Below are 25,681 nucleotides of genomic sequence, written 5' to 3' on the forward strand. Positions count from 1 at the left end.
ATCTTCCCTGAGTAGACTTTAATTGTGTTTATGAACTTCTCTCTGAAAATTTCACAACCGCCAGTGCTAGCATTTTAAAATGACTTTTTACATTTTGTATTCATGTACTCTTGTTACTGCATCAACTATTTTATCTTTTGATCTGTCAAAAAGGGTGATTCATTAGATGCAGTAAAAACTATAGGATACCACTTTGGGAAGTAATTTTAAAATTTCAAAGTAATATTATAAATCTTTCTTTATAATTCATATAGTGATATTTTCAATTATTATTTGCATACAAGGACCCTATTAGACCTGCCCTATTCATTTCTGTAAAATAAAAAGGTTGGAATAGATGTTCAGTGTCACTAAGACAACACATTGCCAGCTGTACTGTAGCTACCTATAGAAGATGATCAACAAGAAAGAGGAAAATGTACCAAAATCATCTTTAAAGTCTACAAGACAACATTTATAGCCTAAATAAATGTCTTTTTTTTCCATTTTCTTTCTTATAAAGAACATGTGTAATTCACTTTTCAGAAAAGCATTTCAGCCTTTCAATTGCTGATACAGGTCAAGATTCAGAAGAAAGCTTGTGATGGCTGAACTATGTAAAAAAAAAAAAAAAAAAAAAGCAAAGGTTCTTCTGGAGTTGAGTAGTTTCTCCATTAATGCTGTTATGAGATTCATACTTGTGTTGCTGGTAAAATGCAAATATAAAAATCTAAGTAGGGCCTTAGTTAAGCTTCTAAGTAGTCACAACTGAAGTCTAAATTGGAGAAGTGACAGCTCCTGATTTCCTATCCATATTAAATATGCTTTGTCACAAAGAGAAACAAAGATGTCTAAAAATAGAACTTGGATTTTTAGCAAGGCCATATTTGACCTCTTCAAAAAGAGTACTTACTTTGAAACCCCCAAGATGGTGTCTTAGGATTTCATGTTTAACTATCGATGGACTGCCACATTTTAGAGTGGGTGGGTGTCAGTATCTGAATATAAAGAAAACTCAAGTCTTAAGTGTTCTAGATAAAGAGACATTTGAAAAACTGCAATCAACCCATTCAAAAATGAGAAAAGAATATGAACAGAATATTCACCATTGAAGAGATCCAAAAGGCCAACAAGCATGAAAAACATGTTCCAAGTCATTGATTGTCAGATAAATACAAATAAAGACAACGAGATACCACTTGACTCCTGTGAGAATGTTATACATCAGAAAAGGTAGCAGCAACAAATGCTGGAGAGGTTGTGGTGACAAAGGAACCCTCCTGCACTACTGGTAGGAATGTCAATTGGTCCAACCCCTGTGGAGAGCAGTCTGGAGAACTTTCAGAAGGCTAGAAGTGGACCTACCCCCATGACCCTGCAATTCCTCTTCTGGGGATATATCCTAAGGTACCAAACATACCCATCCAAAAAGATCTATGTATGCCTATGTTCATAGCAGCACAATTTGTAATAGCCAAACCTGGAAGCCTGCCTAGGTGTCCAACAACAAATGGTGGCTGAGTAAGATGTGGTCTGTATACACAGTGGAATACTACTCAGCTATTAGAAATGATGATTTCATCTTCTTCACCCCCATCTTGGATGGAGCTTGAAGGAATCACGTTAAGTGAGATAAGTCAGAAACAGAAGGATGAATATGGGATGATCTCACTCATAGGCAGAAGTTGAAAAAACAAGATCGGAAGGGAAAATACTAAGCAGAACTTGGACTGGAGTTGGTGTACTGCACCAAAGTAAGAAACTAGGGTGGGGGGGGGGGTTCAGGTCCTGGAACATGATGACAGAGGAGGACCTAGTGGGGTTTGTATTGTTATGTGGAAATGTTATGCATGTACAAACTGTTGTATTTTATTTTACTGTTGAATGTAAACCATTAATCCCCCAATAAAGAAATTAAAAAAGAAAAAGATAAACTGTAGTCAAGTAAATCTAATTATATTCCCAGAAATATTTGGGTTCTATAGAACATATTTTGCATATGTCATTCTCCATATATAGAGTTTATTCTACATGTAGAGCTTATTCTATCATTCTTTGCCCAGAATGTGCAGACTTTGTATTAATTGGTGTGTTTGGGAAAAGTATGGAGACATTAGAAATTATATTTGCCTTTAGGTTTGTTATTTTTAAAACAATAAAATTATTTATTGGATAGAGACAACTTGAGAGGGAAGAGGGAAAGAAAGAGAGACATAGAGGGAGGGAGTTAGCAGCAGTATTGCTTCACTGTCTGTCAAGCTTTCCCCTTGCAGGTTGGGACCAGGGTCTTGAAACCCGGTCCTTGTACACTGTAACATGTATACTCATCCAAGTGTGCCACTACCCCAGCCCCTGCCCCTGCCTTTAGGTTTAGTTGTTGTCGTTTTTTTGTTGTTCTTTTCTTTTCTTTTCTTTTTGGCCAAGAATTTACAATGTTTTTTATAAGATGTGTTTTATATTGACCTGTAATTATTTTCTGAGAATATTTAAATGAATATATATATATATATTTTTAATTTTAGCTAAGGTTTGTATCAATAGATATAACCCACCTTAAAAAAAAACCTCTTATAATGTCATCATATTTTTTTCTCTTTCAGAATATTTGTATTTTAAGCAACCTTTTTTTCTTTATTTTACAATTTAAAGATGATCGGCAAGATTGTGGTTTAAGAGTGGTGCGATACCATACAGTCCCCTACCACCAGACTTTGTATCCCCTCCCTCCCATTGGAAGCTTCCCTATTCCTTATCCCTCTGGGAATATGGACCAAAGATCTTTATGGGGTACAGAAGGTGTAAAGTATGGCTTCTGTAATTGCTTCTCCGCTGGACATGGACATTGACAAGTCAATCCATACCCCCAGCCCGTTTATCTTTCCCTAGTGGGGCAGGGGGCTGGGGAGGTGGGCTTCCAGGACACACTGGTAAGGTCATCTGCCCAGGGAAGTCAAATACAAACAGATCCAAAAGATCTAAATGTTTAAGAACTACTCCATAAACATGTAAATATGATTGAAGTCAGCTATATTTGGTATTAGTCCATTTTCCCTTCTGAATAGCTAAGTATATTCAGTAATTACTTTTGGTTTGGGTCACTTTCACTCAGCATGAAAAGTGTATTTTGAGCATTTCATGTCCTAGATTATCAAGATGAGTGAGGCTTTTTTCTTCTCTTGAGACTCACTCTGTAAAGACTATTGCTGGATCAGAAGAGAGCTCTTTTCCCATTGAGCCCCAGCAGTTATGTCCACTTTAATTCTGTTTAAAAGGATCCACTAGTACTAGGCAAATGGAAAGCATTACTGATTTCTGTTGGGTGGTATGCCAGCTCTCTTGGCTTCTGTCTCTAATCCTGCTTAACTAAGCACTGGCATGCCTGTATGGCATTGGTTTGATCCCACTCAAAGCTGCGGTTCTTCTTCTAGCGTTTGCCCATCTTCCGTAGCCAGTCAACAGCGTCAGGTTGAGCCTGATGTAAAGTTTCGAGACCTCCTTTGAATCTGGAGAGGTGGCAGTCGTTGACTATGTGGGTCATAGTCTGTCTGTAGCCACAGGGGCAGTTCGGGTCGTCTCTGGCTCCCCAGCGATGGAACATAGCGGCGCACCGGCCATTGCCTGTTCGATAGCGATTGAGGAGGGCCCAGTCATAACGTGCTAGGTCAAAGCCGGGTTGACGCTGGCAGGGGTCTGTGATGAGGTGTTTGTTCTTTACCTCAGCTGACTGCCAGCTCTGTTTCCAAGAGTCTGGAACAGAGAAGTTCAGTGCGGTCTGTTTACATAAATCACTAACTAAGCACCACCCTCCCTCCAGGGCTTTGGTGGTTCTGTGGTAGAATTCTGGCCTGCTCCGCCCCCTCTCCTTGTCACACCCTGATTTTCACCAGTCATTTTTCTCTCCACCCTCTCTACATCACATCCTGTTTACACCCTACTTGGCTAGAATATATAAGGACAGCATTGTGAGTTTTAGTTTAGTTTTAGCTTAGCTTGGATTAGATTGCTCTGCGTTCTGCATGAATAAAGAGATACTGCGTACAGCTCAGCCATGAGTCCCAGGTCGTCTGTCTCCTGTCAGTGAAGCTCAGCCAGACAGATTTCATTTTTTTTTTTAAATATTTTTAATCCTTTTTTTTAAACTTCATTTTTTATTGGATAGAGACAGAGAGAAATTGAGGGGAAAGGAAGATAGAGATGGAGAGAGACACCTGCAGCCCTGCTTCACCACTCATGAAGCTTTCCCTCTGCAGGTGGGGACCAGGGGCTTGAACCCGGGTCCTTGCACACTGTAGTGTGTGTGCTTAACCAGGTGCGCCACCGCCCGGTCCCTGACAGATTTCATTTTGCTCGTAGTGTTGTTCCCTAGGAAAAGTGGAATAGGGAAACTTTTTGTTTCATTTCCATTGAGAAAATAGATTAATAAGTATGCACACATACACACATGTAGAGTTGCCCAGCACTGTAATTATTTAGGGGAGTAAGAGTGGACTGGTAATAAGATTTTGCTGAGAAATCCTCTAAGAGCAAAATAATTTTTATTATCAAATACTGGTATTTCTGACTCACTTTGAAAAATCCTCTTCTTGTGATTTGCTTTTTTTTTTTTAATCTAAATGATGTGTGAGAGAGAATGCAGTGAATTGGGATTAGAGCTACTGGGAGATTAACACTTAGATTCTATAATATGTTTGTAAATGGTTTCATTTAGAAGTTTCATTTGGAGAACTTGGAGGGCTATTATCTGTGCTGAAGATTTTCTGTAAACTTTGATTCCCACTCATTATATCTTAATATATCCTTGTTTTTAATCGATGGTACTTTTCAAATTCAATTATATAGACAGATTAGGTGTGTCCTTCCTGATTAAAACAGTTCAGGAATTACAAGTTTAGAGTGAGGTTGGAGGATAGGGTTTTCTTTTTTCTTGAGCATTCTGATTTGTCCCTAATAGTCACATATTACCATCTGAGTGTCCATGCGTATGCTAAAGGCTTTTAAAGAAGAAATATCTTACTAAAGAAATACATTGTCTTTAGTGTTTTTAAAAACTACTTTCGTGTATAGTTTATTTTACTGTCTCCATTGCAGTCATGTTTTGAGAAATCTCATCAAAAAAAAAAAAAAGAAAGTGGATAGAGAATTGTAGCTCTTGACGCTGTTGTTCTAAATCACCATTTGAACTGTGAGTCTGAAAAGATGAGGTGCTGCAAAGGTAAACAATGTGCAGATTATGATAGAGTGGAATTGGCAAGCTGGTTAAAAAAGGATGATGCATTTCTAATTAGCCTACTGTGCCTTTACTTGGGAAATTAATTAGATACTGTTATGTAAATGTCATGTTAATTAAGCAAGAATATTGAAGTGTTATAAATCTGCAAAAGGAATGGCTATTTTTGTGTACTAATGTTTTGTAGTTACCATGAAAGTGCTGGTAGAATTATTTGTTAGATTATTGAGCTTATGGCAATTTTTAGCTGATTCTTTGACAGTTGATTTTTCCTATTTGATGTGTTCTAGCACATGGTGTAATTGCAACCAATGATGGCTACTGGAACCAGGAGCCAAAAATAGCCACTCATTACAGCTGTCATAAGAAGACCTTTCTGGATAGAATGTTGTATTCTGGGGGCCAAGTGGTGGCACACCTGGTCGAGCGCACGTTACAATGCACAAGGACCCAGGTTCGAGCCCCCAGTCCCCACCTGCAGGGGGAACGCTTTGCAAGTGGTAAAGTAGTGTTGCAGGTGTCTGTCTGTCTCTCCCTCTCTATCACCCCTTCCCTCTCAATTTCTGGCTGTCTCTGTCCAATAAATAAAATAAAGTTAATAATAAAAAAGAATGTTATATTCTATATTTTCAAGGTTTAAGGAAAAATAAGATCTTTTCTGTATCTACTCAGCTTTAGATTTTGAGTTCCTAACATGATTGTCTACCTAAGTGGAGCTGTCTTCTAGACTTGTGTTTCTTTACTTTCTCCTTGAGTCATAGTCTGTCAGTCTGTGGTATTGACTAGTGAATGAGTAACTCAAGGTTTTTTGACATATGCAGTAACTCTACTAGATATTAAAAGAGAAAGGAATTTTGCTACATTATCTTGGAATGTGAATGTTGATAATTAATGGAATACTTTTTTGAGTTTGTTTGCAGGCCACAATAAAGTTAGCATGCAGATCTGACCCATCTTCAGCTGTATGGGATTGAAATCAGTACTGTTACTTCAAGAAAATTCAATATCCATTGCAAATGCTATAAAGATTTCTGGTTATTTGGGAGACAACTGAAGAATTTCACTTTTGTGACTCTCATGTCAAATTGCAAGTACAATCCATAGTGCTTCATTATGTACGGCACCTTTAATACCAGGATAGAAACGTCCCTAGAAGATGATAGAGTATTCAGATTTCACAAACCACAGGCTACCACAGATATTATTTGCTTATAAATTTCAGATTTTAAATTACTGGAACTTACATTATTTTAGCAAAAAGGTCTCCTGGATGTAATTTCCAATGAAAGTCTGTTATTGAACATCTACAGATGAAGCTTGAAAGCCTCAAATATTTACTTTTCTTTAGTAAAAAAAAAAAAGGTACTCATGATTGATTAAAAGTTTAGGCTGGTTAATATGGATATCACTTGACTCAGGACCTCAGGAACCTGTCATATTAACTGATTGTTTTATATTATTAAAAAGTTAAAAAGTTCAAAGTATATTCCAAACTCAGTTGTCACTGATACATAAAGATAGTAGTGTGAATCATTCCATGTATAGAAATATGTTTGTTATCCCAGGCTTGACCTCACTGAATGACCTCTTCATCCCCCCCCCCCCCATTCATGCTAGTTATCTGTAGAACCCAATCATGAAGAGAACTTTCTGGCTCTTCATTTATTAGTTTTGTTGATTCTGTTGCTCAGGAAAGGCCATACTGGGAACACCTTTTACCATGATTTATGGGATCATATACCAGCATCTTTTTTAGGTATTAGAATTCCTAGAAAAGGAAAGCCAGCTCCATTCCTTGGAAGAACAAATGCCCTGATTTTGACACTTACCATCAACTCTCACAATTCTTTTGTTTATTGTAACGTGTAGGACTCACATTATATTTTTATTGGTGTAGGGGAAAATGTAAAAAAAATTCCCTTGAGTGCTCCCTTACTTCTTGCACCCATTTTACCAGTATTGCTAGGAATTAACTGTGTAAGGGGAGATACTATAATTTCATGTGGCTAGCTATTTCTTTTGTCTGAAAGTATTCAAATTTTGTATGACAGCACAATTAGTATGGAATATGTGTGTGGTACTTTTATACATCTACTCTGTATTTTAAAGTGTTTTATAGGTTATAGTCTGCCAGACCAAGCTTAATTCAAAACTCTGTTTATAATACTGTCCAATTATCAGAGCTGGGATATATTATCACTGCCAGTTACTCTTGCTGCCAGTTTGTTTTGGCTCAACCATGGTTCTATTTGTACTTTACTGTAATGTAGTGAATACATTGGATCAGGTTGTTAGTTTAACAAGCTCTCTGGAGAACACTTTCATGATGATTCATGTTGAGATAGGCTAGATAGCCTTAAAGTTATTTGTGTATTTGCCAAAACCTACAGAAACTCATTCTTTAGAAATTTTTAAAAGAATAAAATCTCAGCCCAAAGATTAGGTAAAGATTGGACATATAAACAGAATGTTAATTCATGAGTCCCAGCCAAATTTCTTTAGGGTTTTTTTATTTGATTAATTTCCCTCTTCTTAATATAATTTTACTGGGTGAATTATTTGTCAACTATCTGGTAGTGAAAGTGTTATTGACACTTGTGCTCTGTGCAACATTAAATTAAAAGACTGAGTGATTTTGACCAGATAATGTACTGGGGGTTAAAGAAAATGTTAAGAGATCAGAACTGTTAACAAGGCTAGCTAGATAATTGCATACTGGACTGTTAATATTTCTGTGCTCAGCTGATGAAAAATAGGCACAAATCTTCCTATGCCAAGCCCAACTACTACATCAAAATTTCCGGAGTAAGGGTACCGGGAGTCTGTATTTTTAGTTCGCTCAGAAAGAGAGAAGAGAGTGAGAGGATGAATGAATAGTACTGGGACTTCCTTCAGTGCTGTCACCTTCACATGTGGTGCTGGGTCTTTAATCTGGGCCTCACACATGGTCTACAGACACCCAGCCTGATGCACTGTTTCTGAAGACACTTCTGTATTTTTTTTTTTTTAATGTTCCCTTGAGGCTTGGCAAAATAACTCACCTGGGTAGTGTACCTTCTTTGCCATGTACACAAATCAGGTGTGATCCCAGCCTCTACCATACTGGTGGAATCTTCACTGTTGTGGTATCTTCCTTTCCCTCCCTCCATCACTCTGAAAAATCCACCTAGAGTAGTCAAGTCCTAGTGACACAAAAATTGATTAATTTAAAAACAAATGTTCCTGGGAGTTGGGTGGTAGCGCAACGGGTTAAGTGCAAAGTGCAAGGACCAGATTAAGAATCCCAGTTCAAGCCCCCGGCCCCCCACCTTCGAGGAGTCACTTCACAGGCGGTAAAGTAGGTCTGCAGGTGTCTTATCTTTCTCTCCTCCTCTCTGTCCTCCCCTCCTCTCTTCATTTCTCTCTGTCCTATCTAACAAAGACATTAATAAAAACAACAATAATAACTACAACAACAATAAAAAGGGCAACAAAAGGGAAAATATTTTAAAAATAAAAATAAATAAATATTCCCTTGAACTCTGAATTTTTTATTAATATATTTTATCTGATAATCATTTCACAGTATACACATGTAGAGCTCACTAGACTGCATTGAATATTTTTTGTGCTTTAGGTTAGTAATTCATTCTCTTTGAAGTTATGTGTTAATATAAAAAAAACAGCATTACTGCCCTGATTAAATCAAGAAGTTTTCAGCGGTCACTTAATAACCAGTATTAAGCACTTACTGTTCCTTGAGTCATGACACAGGTAGTTCTTGACCTTTGGTAGCATATAATCTGTGAGAATTGAAGATGTAAAGATTCATCAGCATTTTGGTGTAGTATGTGGAAATTTTTTTGTTAGGGAAACTGAGGATAACTTGTCCAGGATTACCCAGCAGATAGAGTATCTACATGACTTAATATAAGGTTTTATGAAAAGATTTTCTCTCTTCAGAAATAATGCATCTATTAGCAACAACAAAAATAACCTTACTTACATAAAAATAGAAACTACAGTGTTGGCTGAAGATCTATAGGAGCCAGTGCCCAGCGAGTTCTGGAAGATAAGGGATTCTGAATTAGGTTTTCTGTGGCTCATTGTCTCTCCCTGTTGCCTAGTTTAATGTCACAGTTGTCCATTTGTACCTTTAGAATTTTGTTATGTTAAGCCTTCTCTGGTAAATGTAACATTCGCAGAATTTTTTTTTTTTTAGTTGAAATGTCTTGCTCTTTTGGTTTGACTTTCTTCCCATTTACTCTTGCCTCATTTTCAAATTCTTATGAAATAGTACTAGGTAATGCTGAACAATGATGAGCATCTTTCTTCTTAATTACATTTAACTTTTATTACTTGCCCCATACTCTTTGACACTTGGTTCTCACCTGGCTTATTGTTGCTGTCATATATTATTCTTTTTATATATGCAAATTTAGTCATCTTAACCAGATGATAAGATCTCTGACCATGATACTAACCCAGTGCCATATAGTAGGTATGTGTTAAGTGATCTTTTCTGTTACAGTGCTTTGTTTTTTCCTTCTTTTCCTTATTTACTTTCTATTTTTTCTTATATATAGTATGGTTTATTGCCATTATTTATGACTTTGGAAGGAAATTGAACTAGTGATGAATTTAGATGGAATCCTCAGGTCCCTAAACCCATGCATTTCAGTGGCATAAACTCTAGTAACTTACCTCAGAGCCCTTTCATCTCTCCTTTTCAGTGAGTAACTCTGGTGATAGGAAGTCTTGTCATAGGTAACATAAAACTGTTTAAGTAATCATGTTTTCCACTTGTTAGTCACATATGGAGCCTTTTCGAAATATATGTTTGACATTTGCCTATGAGTTCTGTTTCTTTCTGATCCTCACTGTCCTTACCAGATCCTGCCAGAAATTATTTGTCTTTGTGTTCATGTAGTAATTTCTATTTCAGAAAGTAGAGCATGATTTGTAGAGTGCATTGAGTACATATTAGTATCAACTTAAGAATTTATTGGTGGTCCTGACTATGCATAATGAAATTATGGGTTTAAACCTTTGTCCATCACTTGACTATATCTCTTGCATACTCTTAAATTCTGCTTTCAGATCAGATCTCTGGACCCACAAAGACTCCATGAAGGCCTTCTTCATATCATTTTCTTAGAATTAAAATAGATATTCATCTTTGGTCAATAATCTTTTCTCTACATTAAAATTATTCTTATTTCTTCTGAGAAGCAGATTGCTACTCCTTAGAGAGTTCCCCTTTCTAAGACTAGTTTTGTAATCAATTCAAAAGTAGGAGGCCACTCAGATAAATCTAACAAAACAAACCTGTTTATTGCTCTATTAAAAAGAAATTGTCTATCCAAACCTCTGGTTAATTATTTGTTCTTCTCATCTGGATTAGATTTCTAGTTAAAATGTTATCTTCTAACAAGATTCTTTTAATTTATTTTTTTATTGGCCAGATCACTCTTCTACCATTTGTGATGTCCTATTGTTTCCATCTTTCTTCTTCTTATGTGGTGCCAAAGATTACATGCAGGACACATGCTGTACCATTGAGTCACTCACTTCACTGGCCCTTACTGTTTTGAAAAGCAAGTTTCAATGCAGAAAGAATGTGAATCTAAATTGCTGAATTAAAGTTAGGTCCATAGAATTAATTTACTGCTATTGCTACCTCCATCTTTTCTACTGCTATTTCTTATGATTATTTGTGTGTTGGTCCCTTCCTTTTGTAGGATTCTCTCAATCCAAGATAGCAGTTATGGGCATGTAGAAGTTATGTCCTGACTGATGTGCCTGCCTTTCTGTTCCTAGGTGGGCCATGCACAGACACAGCTCATGTCTCGTTAATCACACCAACCAAAAGATCCTGTGGTACAGGTACGTACATCATTCTTATCTGGATTCATTCTTATCTGAGTTCTTCACAGAAATTAGCTACTGGTTCTAACATAGTGTCCTTGCCAAGCTATTTTCTAATTTCTTCAATCATTGTGAAGTGATATGTTGTGTGCTGTGTATTGAGAGTGGAGTGTGAACAGAGGTCATAGTGGTGCTCTTGCAGGTCAGATTGACTTGAGTTAATGCTAGCAGCTAGATGCAAGAGAGCAGACATCAAATTCACTTACTTCCTTGAAGAATGCTATGAAGACATGAAGTGTATAGAAAATGCATATCTTTGCCCAGTTTCTATCTTTAGTCTTGGATCCTCTTTTTAAAAATATTATTTAAACAATTGGAACTAGAGGGTTAAAAATATATAGTACAATTGGTGTTTAACCTATTAGCTTATCCTGATAGTTTTAGAAAGTTATTTTCTCTCATTCATCTTAAAAGTCATGGGGTATGTTAAAATCTTCCTTTGCAAATGCATAGAATCCTAAAAATGATCTTTGTGCATCTGTGACATTTTTATTAAATATGAAGTCATGAGTCTTGAAGATCTCTAAAGAGCAGTCATAATGCCTATTGTTGCCTTAGCCTATAGCTTAATTTATTTTAAACACTATTTGCCTTGTCTAATGATGCTTCCTGCTACTTAAAATATCTTAAGGATTATATTTGGGAGAGTCAAAATAATTACATTGTTTTTCTAAAGGTCGTAGTCAGAAGTACTTTTCACAACTAAAAAGTCTTTTTAATTCACTTACAAAAATAGCACGAGCTGTTTCTGTGCAGAGTTTTACTAGGCCTCATGCCTTTTAAGTGCTCAGTCTTGATGTTAAATCTCGAACAAACCTGTTTTTGCCATTTCAGACTAACCAAGACATTGAACTCTGAGAAACTTAATTTAACTTCCATATTCCAGAATGATCCGCTTTTGAGGCAGGACTATATGAGATAGTTCTAGTGTGCTCTCATTCATCTGGTGCCAGCACCCAAACTCCAGCAGAGAAGTTCTGAATGAAATGCATAAGAATTGTGCCTTAGGTGATAGACAGATTGTCCTAAGTAACCAGTCAAAGATCCAGGTTCCTACCTATTCCAAATAGAAGCTTTTAAAAATACTCAGAACCATTTGATTTCAGGCTCAACATTTTCACACACATAGTATGTTTTCATATTTTGTTTGCCCTTACAGTCTTGACCCTGAGGGTAGGGCTTATACTAGCATAGTCAGCATTCACATAGAAGTCAAGGAATGAGCCTTGAGTACTTGGATTATCCTGAGAGATTTGGGGAAAAGACTTGTACGCTCATCTTAGACACTAAAACCAGCCAGGACTCTTCTTGAATATCATGTGCTTATGTCTTTCATTTATAGCCAGATACATTTACTTCACTCTGCCCCAATAATATTTTGTGAATCTAAAAAAAATGGCATTTACTGCATGCTTACTACATTATGAAGCACCACCGTTCTGCATATTTCACATATATACTCATTTAATCTTCAGAAAAACACTGCAGGGTAGTTATTCTTTTAAAGATGACTAAAGGACACTTAGAAACAAGTATATTTCATGGGATAGTACTGCTTAGCAGAGTCAGAACTCGAACACAGATCTTTCAGATGCTGAAGTTTTATTCTTTTCTAGTATATTACATATAGTAGTTACTGCTTAACTCATTTTATTGTAGTTCTTTCCAATCCTAACCTGACAGTGGAAAGTTTATCATTGAATGAAAGGGAAATGCAGATTAGAAAATATGTCGTGTCGACCAGTCAACGCCCATGTTCAGCGGAGAAGCAGTTACAGAAGCCAGACCTTCCACCCTCTGCAGCCCACAACGACCCTGGGTCCACGCTCCCAGAGAGATAGAGAGTGGGAAAGCTATCAGGGGAGGGGGTGGGATGTGGAGATCGGGTTATGAGAATTGTGCAGAATTGTACCCCTCTTATTCTATGGTTTTGTTAATGTCTCCTTTCTTAAATAAATAAAAATAAATAAAAACAACAATAACAAAAAAAAGAAAATACGTCAAGTGGTAAAGTAGTGTTAGTAGAAACATGAGTTCTAGAGGCAGATAGGGTTTTAGATCCTAATTAATCCACTTACAAAATGTAAGTAAATAAGTTAACATTTCAGAATTTGTTCTTACTCTGTAAAATGGGATGATAAGTCAAACTTGTAGGTTTGGTAAGAAAACAATAGTATACACATATATAAATCTTCAGTAATAGTAGATGCAGTTAGGATTTTATCATTGAAGACAATTTGTATGCAGTGGCCACTTCATTAAATATTGTTTATAAAACATCAATAGGTTTTGTTTATAAAACATCAATAGATTTTTCTTAGGTGAAGGGCAGTAAGAACATTCTCACATTTTTCATTAATTTATTTTGTTTCTTACATTCTTTGTTATATGTCATTGTTATAGTAGGAACTAAGGGAAATATCATTCATTAGGCTTTTTTTTCCCCCCAGGATTAGTGATGGGGCTTAGCGCCTGTACTACTAGTCCACTGCTCCTGGTGGTTATCTTTTTTTCCATTGTTCTTGTTGTTCTTGTTGGTTAGGACAGAGAGAAGAGGGAGGGGAAGACAGGGGGAGAAAAAGATAGACACCTGCAGACCTGCTTCTTTCTATCTTTCTGACCCCCTCCCCCATTCTTAAGGTACAAACAAAATGGTTTGTTAAGTTGCCAGTTTCTGGAAGAGGGTACACAATATACAGTCTAAAGTGTAGGTAGAAAATAGTAAAAGCTCAGTGGGTTAAGTGCAGGTGGTGCAAAGCGCAAGGAACAGTGTATGGATCACAGTTCGAGCCCCTGGCTCCCCACCTGCAGGGGGGTCGCATCACAAGCGGTGAAGCAGGTCTGCAGGTGTCTGTCTTTCTCTCCCCCTCTGTCTTCCCCTCCTGTCTCCATTTCTCTCTGTTCTATCCAACAATGACATTAATACCAACAACAATAATAACTACAACAATAAAACAACAAGGACAACAAAAGGGAATAAATAATTTTTTTAAATCTTTAAAAAAGGAAAATGTAAAAGCTCTTTATCTCAGCCTTTTAAAACTTGTAATTGATTCATTTCTAGATAGAAAATGTGTATGTATAAAAATATTTTAAAGTCAACAAATAGTATACATATATAGAAAAAGGTATATAATAAAAGTACATGACCAAATACTTTAGGAGTGTGTACTTAAAATTGTAATCATCTTTTTAGTAAATAAGTCATTTTATTGATAGAGGCACCAGAATTCAGCTACTTTATGCAGGAGTTGTGTGCTCTGTCACTGAGTCATCTCCACAGTCCTTATCTTCTTTTTTGTGCTTTGAAATATAGATCTAAATAACTAGCATAATGGTTCTGAAAAAGACATTCATGCCCAAGGCACCAAGATCCTAAATCCAATCCCCAGCACCACCATCAGCCAAAGCTGAGCAGTGCTGTGGTCTTTTCTCTCTGTTCCTTTCTCTCTCCCTCTCCTTCTCTTTCCCCAAATAAAATAAAATAGATAATTTTTTAAATTAGCAGTATATACATCATTATGTGGCTAATAAAGGCCTGAAAATAAGCCTCAGTAGTTTACTAAAATACCTACTTGTGTTTCTAGTGACTATTGTTTGATCACAGAATCTTGTAATTTAGAGAAGAGTACAGTAAGTAGAGTGACTACTCTATAGACAATATGAGTTGCTTTTGATGACTGTGAATCTAAAACAAAAAAAGCAGATTACAAAATGTAGCAGTAATGACAGATGAGAAGATCAGATTGTATTTGTGAGCTTGGTGAGAAGTGTTTCTCTTGATGCTAGCCATCAGTCATACCATATTTTATTTTTATTTTTTTATTATTTTTTTTAATATTTATTTTATTTATTTATTCCCTTTTGTTGCCCTTGTTGTTTTATTGTTGTAGTTATTATTGTTGTTGTCGTTGTTGGATAGGACAGAGAGAAATGGAGAAAGGAGGGGAAGACAGAGAGGAGGAGAGAAAGACACCTGCAAGCCTGTTTCACCGCCTGTGAAGCAACTCCCCTGCAGATGGGGAGCCGGGGTTCGAACCAGGATCCTCTTGCCAGTCCTTGTGCTTTGCGCCACCTGCGCTTAACCCGCTGCACTACAGCCCAACTCCCCCCATATTTTATTGTTAATGCAATACCAGGAAATGAGCCTTGGTCTTCAGCTTGCACAGTACTGCTGAGCACCCTCCCTGTCGCAATTTTTATTCTTTATTTTTAAAGTAAAGACACACCAAAGCATCACTACCATCCATGGGGTTTGGTGCTGTGCATGATTCTCTCATGTGATACTGGGGATCAAACCTAGGGCCTCACATATGCTAAGATTTACACAGACCTATTGAGTTAAACTAGGCATAACATTTAGTTGGAAAAACTCAAAACCATGGTCATTTTGGCTTTAGAACAGAAAAATTAAGTGAAAGCGTGTGTGTGTGGCTTTTTAGAGCTGTGGGATATCCACAGTAAGTAGAGTTGAAAAGTGCTGCCGAGTCCCAGGTTGCTTTTGGTTAGAATGTGAGAGCTAAAGCATATCACACCTTCAGATTACTAGAGAGAACTCACATTTCTTCAAAGAACTCAGAATGTTTTGCACATGTTCCCTTGTTAATTCTCACGTCCTTCCTGCCAGAAACAAGTATATTGTGAAGAAAAGAGTTCACTTTTCTTTGGCAACAACCCACCAGAAGATTCTCTTTTGTCCATTTTTTCTATCAAAATAGTGTGATATTTCTATCAAAATAGTAGGAGGCATTTGGATATTTCAGTGACTATCACCCCAAAGTCATAATTTTACATTTAAAGTGTTTTGTTGGAAAGAAGGGAAGTTTATTGACTTTTCTTAGTAAAATTTCTTATTTAAAGACATTATGCAAGGGACCAGGTTGAGTGTACATGTTACAATGCACTAGGACCTGGATTCAGATCCCCAGTCCCTACCCTGAACAATTGAAGCAGTGTTGCAGGTGTATCTTTTTCTTTTTCTTTCCTTTTCTCCTTTCAATTGCTTTCTGTCCTAAGAAAGTAAATATTTAGAAAAAAACAAAACATAGTGCAACTGCACTTTTCCATAGCATTTACAAAAGTTAAGGCAAGATAACTTAGTTTTCATTACATTTACTGGAGCTGGCTATTAATGATTATTAAAATTTAAATTTATGTGAATGAATAAAACAGTGTCTTGTTTTAAATTTTCTTGGAGAAATACTGTTTCCAGCAGACATACTGAACAGTGACCAAGGGCCCTTGCTTCTCAGGTTTGATCCTATCAAAATAGGACTTTTAACTAACTTTTAGTTTCAGGTCCTAGGTTGAATTTTTCAAGTAATAGACTATCATATGAAGAAAGAGAAATTGCTCTTTCCTCAGTTCACTTCTCTCACAGGCTAATAAAGCCTCCTTTATTTCTGAAGTTAAAATAAGACAAATTTACAGGTACCATGAGCATACTTTTGCCACACTGAATTTATACTCCCTTATAATCTTCTTCCAGCAAATGTGTTAAGTAAATAACATTTCTAAGTAAAGATCCAGCTTTTCTTTTCTCTTAAGAAAACAATGGGACACAGAGTTCTGGTGGTAGGAATTGTGTGGAATTGTATCTCTCTTACCCTATGATCTTGTCAGTGTTTCCATTTTATAAATAAAAAATTATAAAAAATTTTAAAAAGAAAGCATATGTTTATCTTTTTTTGGTCACCTGTTTGTTTTTTGTTTGTTTTTGTTTTTGTGTTTGTTTGTGCTGGAAAGTGGCATGGACTATTGATAGCCGATATAATGTTAATAGTTTCTTCTCCTCCCACCTCCCACACCTCCTTTCCTTTTATTGACTCACTTCTCTCAGGCAACCTGCTTGTGATATTGTCTGTTTTTACAAAAGGAGGGGACAGGGGAACCTTTCACCTAGGAATTAAGAGAAGATTGATGTGCTAAACACTTTCTCTATCAGTGTTCAGAAGCTATTTAAAGGGAACTGTTCCATTGCTGTTATATTAATAAGAGAGTTATATAAGATCTTTCAAATTGAAAAGTTAAAAGTTGCCCTATAAATCTCAGAAACACCTACTATTGTGTGTCTTATCTTCTAGTCAAGTCAATAGTCGTGGAGACATTTCAACTAGCACATTTAATCCTAGAGAGTTGAGTCAGTGACTGTAACTGCAGTGGTCAATGTTATACGCTGTATGTGACTCTTATAGGAAACAGGCTGTGGAACTATAAAGGAAGGTGGCTTTGTGTAATTCGTTTCTTTTCTCACTCATTCCTTTAGGCCTTTTTAGGTGTAGTTTTTCTCTCAGGTCTTGCAATATCAGCATTTGAGATAGAAAATTAGAAATTTGACCTACTTATGTAATATGCAAGTTCCTATCAAGTGAATATTAGGGAAGATATAAACCCTTCATTTTTTTATTAGCATTTAATGTAACCATTGAAGAAAGATCAAAATAGTAAATCTGTCACAGCAGTGAAGGAAGTATTAAAAAAATGCTTTACCCAGTGCACTCATCATCTTAGATCCTGAAGGAAGTCCATTTGATTCCTGTGGTGGGGGACTAAATGAATACTAAATACATGTCAAGATTGCAAAAATTTTTCTAGTCCAAAAGTGCTATCTTTTCTTGTAATAAGAAAAGAAAAAGAAGTTCTCACTAGAGTTCATCATACTATGCCATAGTGATTATTTACTTGACAGTATGTAGATTTTGACTGTTGAGTGGATTTCTTGAGAAGAGATATAATCTACTAAATGTTGTGTTTATGTAAAAACTTTAATTTGCCTATGATACTTGAGTAGAATGAGGTAGCAAGGCGTTGTACAAGTAGATGATTTGTAAATAATTGCAGTTAGTTTAAAAGCACTTCGGGAGTCGGGTAGTGGCGCAGCGGGTTAAGAGCACGTGGCACAAAGTGCAAGGACCAGTATAGGGATCCTGGTTCAAACCCCTGGCTCCCCACCTGCAGGGGAGTTGCTTCACAAGCAGTGAAGCAGGTCTGCAGGTATCTGTCTTTCTCTCCCTCTCTGTCTTCTCCTTCTCTCTCCATTTCTCTCTGTCCTAACAACAGCGACATCAAAACAACAACAATAACAACAACAATGAAAAACAACAAGGGCAACAAAAGAGAAAATAAATAAAAATACGTCACACATGTATAATTTCAGAAAAAGTCAGGAAGGGCTTTTTCTCATTTTCATTTGTGCCATAAATGAGAGTTTGGTCCCATTACCAGCACTCTCTGTTACTGCCCAGTTAGAAAATAATATGTGAGTTTGCTGTACTTCAAGTCAGTGTCTTGTTTCAGAGATCTTGTTTGGGTTTTACTCGTGAGAAGCAGTGGCTCCTCCTGTGAGAAAAAGCTAGTACAAGTGAATATCAAACCATGGTGCCAATCTCATCAAGAGGGATTTTTGCACTTGAAGGATAAAACTGCTCTCATATAAAAAGGGAAAGCAAGTGTGATGAGACTTGTTGCTATTTTGGATGTGTGTGTATGAGACGTCAAGACTTTGGTGTTGAGCTGCATGTTGCTCATGACCCACATGCTGTTCACAAATTCATTTTTGCTTGAATCTTTGAATGCAGTTTAATTTTCCTCTCTCTCATCATCATCTGTTTTAGCATAGCTTGCACTCTCACCAAGGAGAAAAATCTCAGACTTCCACTAGTTAGCTGTTCTGTTGGCCCACTGGGGCAAACTACCTGAGTCAACGCTATTTAAAAAGTATCAGGGGAATTTAATACTTCAGTTCCTCCTTTGAAACATTGAATTTTGGAGGGAGTTGATACTGAAGGGGGTGCCTTTTAGGTGTTGCTCTATTTTATGTGTCTGCTAGAGGGCAGCATGTTAGGAAAGTAGCTTTTCTCAAGCAGTCCTACCAGAAAGAGCATGATAGAACAACCACAGAACTGCATTATAAATCATCTCTGCCTTGCAATGGTACTACCTATTAAGGAGACTTTCCCCCCCTACTCAGTTCCTGGCTGTACTATAGAACAGCACATCAAGCAAGGCTGTAAATAAAAGTTATTACCTAATAGGTAGGTGCTGAAGTGGAACAGACAGAGCTGAGGCATGGAGCCCTTATTACTGCTCATCAGCAATTATAAAAAAAATAAAGTGTCTGGGACTTGTGCTGATACAGGGAAGGCTAATAGTGGCTGGGAATGACACTAGGCCATGATAGGATGATGAATGCTGATGGTTTTTTACTGCCTTGTCTTGCTGCTTGCTTCCAAGACAAGTTGTGTTATCCATTTTCCTGTTTGCTCATCTATCTGGAGAGAGTTCTATTGCCTCTCCTGCCAGCAGGTAGCCTGCCATTTATTCCTCATACCTGTGTCTGCTTCCAGGGCATCCCCTCCCCATGTGAAGTGTCTCCAGAAATATTTCACAATCATGGCCTATTAGAGCTGTAATCTTATATTGTATTGCTTCCTGTCATGATTATATATCACACTTCAAAAATAGTTGCTTGTGTGGCCTACAGGACTAGATGAGGCACTGGTTACTCTGCCAGTCTAGTACCGTATTAAAAAGACCACTGTAATAGAATCCTATAGTCGATTCCATGGGAAAATATTGTTGTAAGCATACAGTTTACAGCTGAAAACTTATGTCACAGAGAGAATAATTATGTAAATAAATACATCTAATTCCATCTTTAGAGAGTAATAAATGTGACTTACTTATTTTTTAAAGTGAGGATAAATCATGCTAGTCATGAGCAAAATCATATTAACACCATTTTCCTTTAAGGTGTTAACCTTCCTGCTGAAATGCTTACATTTAGTTCCATAGAGGCATTAGTAGTGATAGATGGATATTGAATGTGGAAGGTAAAGTATAGCAGTAGGACTGTGTTTTCTAGTGATAGAAAGAAGTATGACTTGGCGCAGTGCTTTTGAGTAGTAGATATAAACCTAATGCTAATAGAGATAGAACTTCAACTTGATAACTCAGCTTTACCAAATCACACTAATTAGACTTTCTGAGTTACAGTAGAAGCATTCTGTAATAAGCCCACCAATAAATGCTTTGAAAGAAGGTAGCAGTTTGATCCAGAAGTTGGTAGTTTGGCTGTCACTTGTAGTAACTTCAAAACTAGCCTACAGCAAATTTGTTGCTGCTGGAGACATTACAGTTTTTCTGTGCAGTTCTCTGATACTTTTAAGTTATACATAGGTGTACCTTGTTTAAGAGAAAACTAGTAAATGATAATTTCAATATTATAAAACAGGCAAAATCAATTCCTACTTGTGCCATTTACGTAAAAACTATTTTGTGGGTTATGGGCTGAAGGAAGAGATGATTCTTAGAAAAATACTTTTAAATAATTGCAGGGATTTGTTGGCTGATTAAAGTCACTAAAGAAAAATGTAAAGTTTTAAGACTGGAGACTGTCTGCTATATGAAGTAATTAATATGTGACTTATGAAAGGCACAGTTGGAAGAAAACTAGTTGAAACTATTTTAGTTTCTGATGAGTTAAATTTTAATTATGAATATGGAGCTAACTTGGAATTTTTCTATCTAGAAGTAATGATTAAAGATGTGTATGTGGGTAAGAGAATGAACATAAAAAAAGACGCACGACTAAGGACTGTACTTATCTGGTAATGTGTACAGTTGACTGGGTGCACTGGCTCCTAAAGACTGTTGTTTTGGGGACTAAGAAAGAGAAAAAGAAAATAATGAGAACTTGAAGAGAAAGAAGAAGAAAGCAGCAGGCAGTGAACTAAACAAGCCAAAGTAAAGCAAAAAATTATCATACAGGATCATAAAAGGAATATGAAGTGTCAGGAAATATGATGCCTGTGGAAAAAAAGAAGATCATTGGAAAACCTGAGAAAAGTGTAGTGGGAAACCAGTACTTGATGGGAGGTTGTTAGGTGGTTGATAACAAAGGGAATAAGACATCAGAGAGATACCATTCATTTAATGAGTTAGCAGAACCATTAATTGTCAGTAAATATTGGGCAGTAGTGGGGTAAACAGTCAAGTATTTCTTAGTGTGGAAGAGGGTGGCTAGGAAAAGAAAAATATTTTGCCCATGGTAAGGTTAAAAAAAAATGGACATGAAAAGAAATAAAAAAACATTAAAGGAGAAATTTCTGAAGAAATACATAAGAATCTTGAGAGGCAAAAACCCAGAAGCATTAGTTCTCTCCAAGGAAAAGGATAGTAAATTTTCTGTTTTAATATATATAATTAGCTGAGACAAGATAAACTAAGGAGTGCATTGCAACATTCATGGGTGCGGTGGTGGTGCACTGGGTTAAGTGCACATAGTACGAAGTGCAGGAATCCTGGTTCGAGCCCCCATGTTGAACTTGCAGGAAAAAGGGGGGTTACTTCACAAGTGGTGAAGACATCTGCAGATGTCTGTCTTTCTCTCCCCCTCTCTGTCTTCCCTTCCTCTCTCAACTTCTCTCTATCCTATCCAATAAAATGGAAAAAAATCCACCAGGAGCAGTGGATTCATAGTGTCGGCACTGAGCCCCAGCAATAATAGTGGAGGGAAAAAGAAAACAGTACATTCTAGAAGGTGATCATTTTCAAACCAGAGAGATGAAAACCCGATGATGACACCCCCCCCAAAAAAATTATTATTATGGTCTAGATGGTCTAACCATTTCAGTTTCTTGAATGGGAATTTTCACTGGGGACTCTTGCAAGATGAAGTAAAATAGAAGAATCAACTGGTAGAATTTGTTTTGAGGAAGTTGAAAGTTTGCTGTTCAGACTCTGCAATTCAGATAAAGAAATTGACTATGAGGGCCATAGAAACAGCTCTGCCTAAATAGATCATTTGGCTTCTTGAGAGAAGAGCTATCCAAAATTTTGCCAGATAAATGTGGACTTCTGCCAAGGGTAGGAGGTATAGACTACTACAATTTGTTTGTAAATACACTGTCAGTGGATTCCCTTACTGTCCTACTTCTCATTCTGCTTTTCTTGAGACTTTTTGTGCTCAGTGGCCGCACTGCTACAATCACCAAGTTCAGTCTCACCCATTCCTCTTGCAATTACCTGCTAGACATTTAAAGTCTTCTGTTAAATATGTTAAACGCACATTATTACAATGGTTTTGCTCTTTGTGTTGTTTTCTGTGTGTTTATTTCAGTTGGGCCAGGAAGAGGTCAAAGGGAAATGTGTTTTGTTGTTTTGTTTGTTTGTTTGTTTTAATTTCCATCAGAGTTATGGCTGGGGTTTGTTATCTGCACAATGAATCCACCACTCCTGGCAGTCACTATACATATATGAGAGAGAGGGAGACTTACTTACCACTGGTGAAACTTCTCTCCCTACAGGTGGAAAGCAGGGGCTCAAACCTGGGTCCTTGCACATAGTAGCTTGTGTGCTTAACCAGGTGTGCCACTGCCTGGCCCCTGTTTAGTTGTCTTGAACTAAAAGTTATCAGAAACTATGTCATTGCTGTGGGTTTTTTTATTTAATCGTTGGTGCTTTCTCCAACTAAAAGGAACCAAAAGTAGAGGGAAGCATCAACGGAATAGTGAGGTTCTTGGAACATCCGTGAAATGAAAATGGACCCAAGTTAGTCTTTTTATTTAAGTATTTATTTTCCCTTTTGTTGCCCTTGTTTTTTTATTGTTGTAGTTATTATTGTTCTCATTGTTGGATAGAACAGAGAAATGGAGAGATGAGCGGAAGATGGGAGAGAAAGAGAGGCACCTGCAGACCTGCTTCACCACTTGTGAAGCGACTCCCCTGCAGGTGGGGAGCCGGGGGCTTGAGCCGGGATCCTTGCACTGGCCCTTGCACTTCTCGCCATGTGCGCTTAACCTGCTATGCTACCGCCCAACTCCTCCAAGTTAAAGTCTTAATACTAAAGGGTAGTGTAAAGGGTCATGGTCATGTGGACATTAGATACAGACTGCATGGGTTCACTCTCCAGTGCCTTCTTTTACTGCCACTACTAGAAGAATTGTTGAACCTCTCTAGAACTTCATTTTTCTTTTCTGTAAAATAAAATGAATAGTAACAGACCCAGCTATACAGTTATTCAGGGGTAATGAAATACTTTATTTAAAGTACCTAATAGTGTCTAAAAAGTGCTAAATAGATTATACAAATGTAGATAGGAAATACTAGATGATTCAGATTGAAGAAGAGGGAAGAAAAACATGAATAGGGAGCTGGGTGGTGGCACACCAGGTTAAGTGCACATAGTGCAAAGCTCAAGGACCCGTGCAAGGATCCCAGTTCAAGCCCCCGGCTCCTTGCCTTTAGGGAGAGGGGGTTTCTTCACAATCAGTAAAATAGGTCTGCAGGTTTCTGTCTTTCTCTCTCCCTCTCTGTCTTCTATTCCCCTCTTAATTTCTGTCCTATCCAAAAAAATCAGGAGGTGGGGGGATTGCCACAGAAGCAATGGATTCCTAGTGCAGGCACCAAGCCTCTCTCTCAGTGATAAGCCTCAAGGGAAAAACAAACAAACAAAAACACTTGGTTACTTGGAGGGAAGTGAGAATTCATTCAAGAAAGACCTGTTACCTGTCTCCTTTTCAAGCTCTTTAAAAAATATGTATGAATGTATGTATGTATGTATGTATGTATAGATAGATATATAAGAGAATACTCTAATACATTCTGTGAAGCCAACAGTTGCCCCAGTGCTAAAAACTAATATATTAGAGAGAGAGAAGGAGAGAGACTATAAGTATGAGGGGGAGAAGCGAGGAGGAGCAAACTGAAAGCCAATATTTCTGATGACTATAGATGCTAAGAATCTGAACAAAATTTTAGCAGATGAAGTCTAACAGTACATTTAGAAAGATTGTCCATAATGATCAAGTTGGATTTATCCCACAAATGCAAGGATGGTGCAGCATTCATAAGTTAATTAATGTAATCTACCTCAACAATAGGATAACCAAAAATTACATGATTATCCTAGTAGATGCAGAGAAGGCTTCCAACAAGATTCAGCATCCCTTTACAATAAAAACCCTTTAAAAATGGAGGTAGAAGGAACATTTTTCATCTTTATAGTATAGATTATATACAACAAACCCACAGTCCACATCATATTCAGTAATAAATGAAAAAACGTTCTCTTAGATCAGAAATAAGGCAAGGCTGCTGACTGTTGTCACCATTACTAGTTAATACACTCCTGAAAATTTTAGCTATAGCAATTAGTAAAGGAACAGAAATAAAGGGGACCCAAATTGGAAGAAAAGAAATAAAACTACTACTATTTACAGATGACACGTTGATAGTATATGTAGAAAGCTCTAAAGAAACCAGTAGAAGACTCCTAGGAATAATAAGACAGTATAGTAAGGTGATAGAACACAAAATTAATATACAGAAATCAGTGGCATCCCTCTATTCAGCAAAGAACTAGAAGAAGAAATCAATACCATGTACAATAACAACAAAAAAGCAGGCATCTAGAAATAAATTCAACAGAAGAGGTAAAAGCTTGTACACTGCAAATTATGAGTCACTGAAAAAAAGGAAAAGACAGCAGTGAAATGGAACAATATTTTATATTATGCTCATGGGTTGGAAGAACTAACATATTAAAATGACCATCCTACCCAAGAAAATCTACAAATTCTTTGCAATTCCTATCAAAGTACTAACTTCTTTAAGGAAATAAAACAAATGCCATAGGTGTTTGTCTAGAACCATAAAAGGCCGCAGGATTGCAGAGACAGTCCTGAGGAAAAAGAACAAGAACGGAGTTATCATGGTTCTTTACTTCAAATTATACTACAGGACTATAGAGATCATAACTGCATAGTACTGGAACACACAGGAATACAGATCACATGGGTCGTAACTGAGAGCCCAGAGGTAACTCCTAACATACATACACAGTGACAGAGGGGGCTCAGAACATAAAATGGAGTCTTCAGTAAGTTTATTGGGGGAATTGGGTAGCTGAATGTAGAAGAATGAAGTTGGACCACAACATCTCACTGTACAAAAGTCAACTCAAAATGGATGGAAAACTTAGATTTTGACCAAGAAACTATAAATTATACTGACAAAGACATAGGCAGAACACACTCTGATACTTATTTTTGGAGACTCAGATCTAATAGCAAGAAAAACAAAAGAGAAAAAGCAAGAGAGAAGGAAGGAAGGAAGGAAGGAAGGAAGGAAGGAAGGAAGGAAGGAAGGCAGGCAGGCAGGCAGGCAGGCAGGCAGGCAGGCAAGCTTCTGCACAGCAGAAGAAACCACTGTCAAAACAAAAAGTCATCCCAAGGAATGAAAGAATCTACATGCCATACACCAGAGGTCAAGTAACCAAAATATATTACCTCAGCAGCAAATAAAAATTCTATTGAAAAAAGGGGAGTGTATCACAACAGACTCCTCACCAAAGAGAATATTCAGATAGCCAACATATGAAAAAATGCTCAGGGTCACTGATTATCTGGAAAAATACAAATGGAGACAATAATGAGATACCATCTCTGAGAATGTAATACATCAAAAAGGAAAGAAACAAGTGCTAGCAGGGATTTGGTGGCTAAAGGGACCATTCCACATTGTTGATAAGTAGGAAAACTATCCAGCCCTTGTGGAAGATAGTCTAGA

General features: G+C 37.1%; 1 protein-coding gene across 2 annotated transcripts in view; it reads left to right on the forward strand.

Annotated features, from left to right (window-relative positions):
* The window catches only part of ZFAND3 (zinc finger AN1-type containing 3), a 288,056-nt gene that overhangs the window by 212,068 nt on the left and 50,307 nt on the right, over nucleotides 1-25,681 (forward strand). Inside the window, exon 4 of one of the 2 annotated variants that reach the window (XM_060189742.1) lies at nucleotides 11,006-11,071. The exons of the other annotated variant lie outside the window; for it this stretch is intronic. Coding sequence (XP_060045725.1) covers nucleotides 11,006-11,071 — 66 coding nt within the window. The remainder of the gene's footprint in view (nucleotides 1-11,005; nucleotides 11,072-25,681) is intronic. 2 annotated transcript variants of the gene reach the window in all.

Source organism: Erinaceus europaeus, chromosome 4 (assembly GCF_950295315.1).
Source record: "Erinaceus europaeus chromosome 4, mEriEur2.1, whole genome shotgun sequence".
NCBI classification, from domain to species: Eukaryota; Metazoa; Chordata; class Mammalia; order Eulipotyphla; family Erinaceidae; genus Erinaceus; species Erinaceus europaeus.